Source organism: Chanodichthys erythropterus, chromosome 2 (genome assembly GCF_024489055.1).
Source record: "Chanodichthys erythropterus isolate Z2021 chromosome 2, ASM2448905v1, whole genome shotgun sequence".
Classification (NCBI taxonomy): domain Eukaryota; kingdom Metazoa; phylum Chordata; class Actinopteri; order Cypriniformes; family Xenocyprididae; genus Chanodichthys; species Chanodichthys erythropterus.
The window spans coordinates 39,415,250-39,423,209 of record NC_090222.1 but is presented as its reverse complement, the minus strand read 5'-3'; the positions used below and the strand labels follow the sequence as shown (position 1 = coordinate 39,423,209).

At 33.4% G+C, this 7,960-nt stretch overlaps 1 protein-coding gene across 4 annotated transcripts in view; it reads left to right on the top strand.

Annotated features, from left to right (window-relative positions):
• The first annotated feature begins 1,658 nt into the window (after window positions 1-1,658).
• LOC137037863 (inactive phospholipase C-like protein 2) overlaps window positions 1,659-7,960 on the top strand; it is a 68,999-nt gene continuing 62,697 nt past the window's right edge. For all 4 annotated transcript variants that reach the window (XR_010897322.1, XM_067412224.1, XM_067412241.1 and 1 more), the window contains exon 1: window positions 1,659-2,264. Coding sequence is in view for 3 of the 4 variants with exons in the window: in XM_067412224.1 (XP_067268325.1) it covers window positions 2,040-2,264 (225 nt within the window). In the remaining variant the exon portion in view is untranslated. The remainder of the gene's footprint in view (window positions 2,265-7,960) is intronic.

The following is a 7,960-nucleotide window of genomic DNA, read 5'->3' as shown; positions in this document are numbered from 1 at the left end:
ATACTCGACCCTGATGATGATGAGACTGTATATGAGCGCACATTCATTTACACGAGCGCGTGCAACTTTCACCTGCTTAAAAGCTACGTGTTGACATGTGCATGTCACGTGCTTGAAAACACAATGTGAAGAGGAGGGCTTAACTTGTTTGGACTGCTGGCAAAATAAAAAGAGCAAACTCATCCGATAACGTGTGTCTGGCCCATCCATTTGCTCCTAGAGTTTTCAGATACATTTCTGCAGATGTTAGATGGCCTTTCGTGAAACTTATCTCTCAGTTTCAGATGCCTGGATATGATAAATTGGGAATAATAGCAATCAGAAGGCTTTTATAGTGCATAAAAATATTGTAAAAGTTCAAATTACTCAACCTCCACACTTCACACAACTTTGCCTCAAGACGTATGACCATCACTAAAAATTGTGTTTCAATCATATTTTGGGTTTTATACAAAAATGCACTTTTGTTTACCAGTCTCTAGGTGTTTCTCCACATCTCTACCAATTTTGGCATATAAAGTCTGGAGTGTCAACACTAATAATAATCAAAACACAACAGCCACCTGAGGCCAGTGAATATGTCAGGGTGTGACCTCCTGTATTCAAACAGCCTTAAATCTTTAATTATTTTCATTTACAAATTGTATGAATCCTTTATAGCCACTTGATGGCGACAGATTAATGGAAAATGTAAACACCGCTCAACCTTTGCAACCTTTGGTACAATCAAATTGAACTGATCAAAGTCAAAGGTGAGTATATTGGGAACAAATTCATATTTAAAAATAATGTTGCCAATTTGGCATTGATAAGCACATAAAAGTAAAGTATGCAGTTGATGCATCTCTAGCATCACTAAAGAATTGCAAAAATAATAAATGCACAATTCACATTTTTAAAATGCATGAATTGATGCTAACGAATATGCATTTTAACATCTCAACATTTTAGGCTACAGAGAAGTCAGAAACCAAAAGTGTGCAATAATAGAGATGCATGAAATGCACATTAAGCAACGGCTGAGAGTTATGTTATTTAGTTTAATTTGCACCTCTAGCATCTGTTGAAAAACAAACCAAGTTGGGTTGAAAATGGACAAACTCTGCGATTAGGCTGTTTTAACCCAGTGTTTGGGTTACATTTGCTCACTTAAAATAAACCCCAAATATGTTGGAAATTAACATTTATTAACATGTTAAATTAGATAAACACTTAATGAATAATAATTAAACATTAAATTAAATTGCTTATTAATAAATGTTCACCTTTGATTACTATTGTTTCCTCTAGTAATTATGTGTCTGGTTTTAAATTTCAACCTATTTTGGGTTCATTTAAAGCCAGCCATATAGTCATTTTTAAACAATAGTTGGGTTAAAAGCACATTAGGGAAAAAATTTAACCCAATCACCAGGTTTGTCAATTTTCAACCTAACTTGGGTCGTTTTTAACCCAGCATTTTTTATTGTAAGCAACTAAAACATGAAATAAAACAGACTTATCCATATCAACAAACCAGAATAATAATTAAAAAAAAAACCCTGGAACGGGTTTGTGTAACTGTGTAGTGACTCCTGATTCGGTAAAGTGAGTGAGAAGAGCGTTTCCTGTGAATTCCCCCCCTCCCAGTGACAACTTGCCCCAGTCTCTCTGCAGCATGTGTCCTGACATGTATGCACTTCCATGTAAAGCCTTATCTGATCATGGATCCGCAGCGTTTCGGAGCAGCAGCGGTGTGTTGTACCGATGTGAAGTGAGTTCAGCAGATGGCAGTATCTGTCAGACCCGCGCGAGCGCCTCAACAATGACACTTGCAACATTGTAACACTGAAACATTCGAACGCTGTTTTGTGCGCGCAGATACAATGTATCGAAGCCGACAGATGCTGCCGAGACGAAACAGAAACACCGACGAGAACTGAACCTGCGATGGCTCTTGGTTTCTCTCTAACGTCTCTTGGGGAGCTCCGATCGCTCGACACTCGAACCGACAGCTAATACAGCCAGGCACAGGCGGCTGCGTGCGTTACACGGGGCTCATGGCGGAGTTTGTCGCTGAGAACTGCGGGGTCTCATCGCCGAGCGGCGGCGGGAAATCCGCCCAGCCCGGTGAAGAGGCGGACGGCGGAGCTGTAAGCGAGGTGTCGGTCTCGAACGGGGACTGTGGGCTGTGTGCACCCGAGAACCAGGGGATCGAGACGGCCAACGCGGCTGCGGTGCTGGACGGCAAACCTGGAATACCACGGAAGACCAGTATTATTAAGGTAAACCATCAATGCATCGGCGTTTTACTCATTTGCAGGCTCAAACCTCGCCCTGATACACACGCATTACTGAGCGTGGGCTACATACATCCACAGGTTCGGGGCGCTTATGGATGAACAGAAATCACCGTGGACATGTCATTGCTGTTTCCACCCGATCATGTGTTCTTTTCGTGATTTCATGACGGACATCAGTCAGATGAAGTCACGTGCGATCCTTTACATTTATTCCTATTTAAGCAATCCAATCTTTGCTGTGGTTCAACTATTACGATTACTATGTAATCTAGTAGTTTCTTATCCCTAATCCAGCTCATTATTTCTCAGTTAACTACTTGTTTATGAGATAATACTAGTATCTATCCCATCATTTCTCATCTCACTACTAGCTAAAATGGCTTTACTTGTCATCGTTACTAGTAAAAGTGGAATATGCACCAGCAAAAATCAGAATAGTTCACACTTAATTCATTTGCTACCTTAGCTTAGTATGTACTAGTGACAACATAACTAGTAGCAAATGTTGAAATGACCTGCTCATTCCTCACATTTTATGCCAACTTTTAATGCCAATGCCATTCCAGACCTGTTGAGTTCAGATAATGAATGAACACAAGCCCATAGTGATCGGGCAACATTTGCTTGTTTAACACACATTTAGTGTGTTGATTATGGGTAAAAATGCATTTTTTATTTTTTTGTTGCAGTTGTACATCTTCTTCAAGGCCGCTACTGCTTTGAATGCATTTAAAGCGAGAGGCAAAATGACTGCCGTGCATTTGAAGACTGGGATGAATTAATTCCAGTGAATCTTCAATAAGTTATTGGGAAATTTTGACCGTTTACTTTAGAAAGCTGTGACAGGAAATACTGCTCTACTTCCCCATGTTGACTCTTGTGGCACATAAAGCCATTTTGTCAGTTCCATCTACAGATTTGAAGCAGTGTAAGTTTGCCCAAACAGCGGATGGATGACATTTATATGTAGGTCATATAGCTGTCAAAAAGAAGCGGTCGCTCACTGCTTGGAAACAGATTTAGTTTTGGTGGCTCGGTAACGTTGTGCCATCTGTGGTCAAAGTACTGGCAGAAAGCAAGAATGTGACAAATGTCGAAGGACTTGTTTAGAGGAGAGTTTAGACGTAGAAGAGGAAATGCTTTCTCCTTTCAGCTAAATTTGTTTCACTTTGCATTGCTTTTAGTTCCTGTACTACAGTGTTTCCTGTGGAAAGATTTATCATTTGTTTCTCAGCGCAGTCAAACCATGTGGTTAGAGCGATCACATAGGCAGTCTCAGGTGAACCGCAGAGAAGTGATGGACTTTCTGTGAGCATCAGCACGCTGTTTCCTAAACTGTTTGTGAAACACGAGCCCTATTTTGTGTGTAACTAGCTTAATGACAGCCCTAACAAATCTAACTGCGTTTGTTTTCTCTGATAAAAATTGTGATTTAAAATATGTCCGGGTTTGCTGTGCTTGATTGTAGGGATGCACAATTTGGTCCAAAATTTGGTGATTCTAAATCAATATGACAATAATAATTGTATAATGCAAGGTTAAATTATTATTACTAAAATAAAGAAAATGAAACTAAATTTCACTGTAAATTAAATGATTAAAAATATATTTTTTTACTGTACAATTTAGAGTACAGTATTCAATTTTTTTTTCAATATTCAATTTTTTATAACCGATACCAATCATTTGCACATATATATAATATATATATTTCTTTGATTAATTTTTTAATATATATATATATTAATATATAAAAAATTAATCAAAGAAATATATATATTATATATATATATGTGCAAATGATTATATATATATATATATATATATATATATATATATATATATATATATATATATATATATATATATATATATATTATTTTTATTACTATATTCAAAAAGAATTCATTAAAGGAATACATATATATATAATTATATATAATATAAATTATTATTATTACAATTTTTATATATATATATATATATATATATATATATATATATATATATATATATATATATATATATATATATATATATATATAATATATACTTTTTTATAATCATAAATAATATAATAATAATTTTATTTTTACTGTACAGTTTAGAGATCAACCGATATTGATTTTTTATATCCAATACCAATACCAGTTATTTGCATGTTTGTGCCCAATAAACTAATGTACAGAACTGATATTTATTTATTGGTTCATTTTTGATTTTGACAATTATAACAACAGCAGTGAACTGAACAAATTCTTTAACACCTTTTAAAATACTGTAATTTCCACACTTCTGCCTTGCATACAAAACAAAACACATTTCTACATCAATAAATAGATCATGTGACTCATTTGTGCATTAATGGCTGTTTTATTAGGGGTCGACCGATATGTGTTTTTTAGGGCTGATACCAATTATTACAGATCAAGTAGACCGATAACCGATATTTTGAACCGATATATATGTCTAGTGTAAAAATGAAAATTAATGTCAAAATTAAGAATAACAAGGGCTCTGACAAAAACAGAATAAATGCTTTTAAACATATTTTTAATTCCGAGAACTGTTAATAATAACATTAATAATAATAATAATAATAATAACAATAACATTAAAAGTGCAGGGAGCACCCAGCAGCATTCTGTAAACATTTTGTGAAACTTAAATAAAGTAAATAACAACAAGCAAGAAATGATCTGCGACAGAGGTGGCTGCATCAGAACCAAATAGAGCATTTCAAATCAGTTTTGAAAATGACCGATATCGATAACCATAAAAATGCTTAATATCGGTGCCAATAATTGGTTGACCACAAATGTTAAATAAACTTTATTAAATAAGGCAGGTCAGTGATTTTAACGTTGTTGACTCATCTCCCCTCAGACGCTGTGCTTTAATGGCGGTCTTCAGTGCAATTCTCAAAGCAACCACAAGATGGCAATAAAACAACCGATATTATAAAACTGATACCTGATTATGAGAACATGCTTAAATATTGGGAAAAATATCGGTTAAACCGATTATCGGTCGATCTCTTGTACAGTTGTAAATTGCCAAATTACTATACTAATATAAGTTGTTTTCATTTTCAAACTTCAAACAACACATCCTCCAGCTTTTATTTGAGAAGAAAACCTCAGAGCCTTTAAAGCTTCTCTTTTGTTGACAACAGTCGGTTTATAAGCACTCTTTATTTTGATGAATTGTGTAGAACTACACTTATTCTTACAGCACAACGTTGAAACTTAGTTGTAGAAATTTATTTTGAACTTGTGATGGAAAAACCACTCTGATTTGACAAAGACAAATTCTTATTTTTATCCAATTATTTATTTCAAAAGATAATGCAGTAGTGATTCTCGACTCATTTTGTGGAAGATGTATTAATCTGCAGTTCAGCGAGTCGTTTGAGTTGATTCCGTGAGTTGTCTGACTGATTCGGGGCCGTATTTGATTTAGACTGATTATAACCAATAACTCAGTTAAAAAGAACCGCAGTGGGTCTTCCGACTAGCGGTGCGTGAAACCCTGCAGCAGACTTTTGCAGTGTCACAGTTTTAGGTCAAAAACCATCTGTGTTAGCCTAAAGATATTCAGCAAAGATGCTTTTAACCCATTGATGGGTATATATAACTGTAAAAGAATAGTATTGAATCCTTTGCTCTTTTGTCATGGTTGGCTCTGAACTTTGAACGCTCTCCAGCAGCAGATAGATGGTGAAGCCATTGACATTTCTGTCTTGTTGAATCCAGGAAAGCTCTGACTGACTGATCTTTAGCCCCACAATAGCCTTTCACCATGAACAGAACAAAGTAAATAGACTATATCATTCTCCTGCAAGTTCCTGTGTGTGGAGTTTCTCTTTCTCTACGTTTCCTGCTTCCCATCTTATTTGAAAGGCTTAAGAATTCACACTTGGGCTAGGCAGTAAATACGAAATAACTGGAATGAAATGAAAAGAAATGAACACATGAAAGAATATTTAAGCATTTGAATGCATCAAAAATGAATCACTGAATCAGATTTTTGATTCATTGAAATGCAGAATTCGAACTGATTCGCAGAACTGATTCATATTGACCAACTCTTACACTTTTTTTTTTATATATTGACAGCAAAAAAAAAAAAAAAAAAAAAAAATATATATATATATATATATATATATATATATATATATATATATATTTATTATTATTATTACTAAATTTAAATTAATCAAATAAATATTACTATTCTAATATTCACTGTAAATTAAATCATAAATAATATAATAATAATTTTATTTTTCCTGTACAGTTAAGAGATCAACCGATTATTGATTTTTTTTATATCCAATACCGATACCATTTATTTACATGTTTATGTGCCCAATAAACTAATATACAGAACTGATATTTGTTTATTGGTTAATTTCTGATTTTGACAATTATAACAACAGCAGTGAACTGAACAAATTCTTTAACACCTTTTAAAATACTGTAATTTCCGCACTTCCACCTTGCATTTCTACATCAGCCTACATAGTGATATATATATATATATATATATATATATATATATATATATATATATATATAATATATAATATATATATACATACATACAGTACAGTACAGTCCAAAAGTTTGGAACCACTAAGATTTTTAATGTTTTTAAAGGAAGTTTCGTCTGCTCACCAAGGCTACATTTTATTTAATTAAAAATACAGTAAAAAACAGTAATATTGTGAAATATTATTACAATTTAAAATAACTATGTACTATTTAAATATATTTGAAATATATAAATATATATAAGTTCAAAAGAACAGCATTTTTTTTTTTAAGAAAATAAAGAAATGAATACCTTTATTCAGCAAGGATGCATTAAATCAATCAAAAGTGACAGTAAAGACATTTATAATGTTAGATTTCAGATAAACACTGTTCTTTTGAACTTTCTATTCATCAAATAATCCTGAAAAAAAATATTGTACACAAATATTTTGTACAATTGTACACATTAAATGTTTCTTGAGCAGCAAATCAGCATATTAGAATGATTTCTGAAGGATCATGTGACACTGAAGACTGGAGTAATGATGCTGAAAATTCAGCTTTGATCACAGGAATAAATTACTTTGTCAAATATATTCAAATAGAAAAGAGTTATTTTAAATTGTAATAATATTTCACAATATTACTGTTTTTACTGTATTTTTAATTAAATAAATGTAGCCTTGGTGAGCAGACGAAACTTCCTTTAAAAACATTAAAAATCTTAGTGGTTCCAAACTTTTGGACTGTACTGTGTGTATGTATATATATATATCCATTAATATCCAAAGCAAAGCTACCGATTATGCATCATCATCATCAACACACAATTATTCAATGTTACACTGAGTTGTGTTTAAACTCACCAAGATCTGTCATGTGTTGTTCTTTTGGCCAGTTTAATGATAGAGGTGGTTAGAGAGCAGACAGGAAATGACAGGGAGAAAAGAAGGGAGCAGGAAATGAATGACACAAGCCGGATTCAAACTTGTCGCCCACATAAGCACCTCTCTCTCCTTTGTAAGTCATTCAAAGTAAGTTTAATTCTATATTAGGCACCTTCCTTATCACATTTTGATGTAGGGTTTGTAGGGTTTTTAATTTCATGGACACTAAAACATCAAAATATGTCGATACACT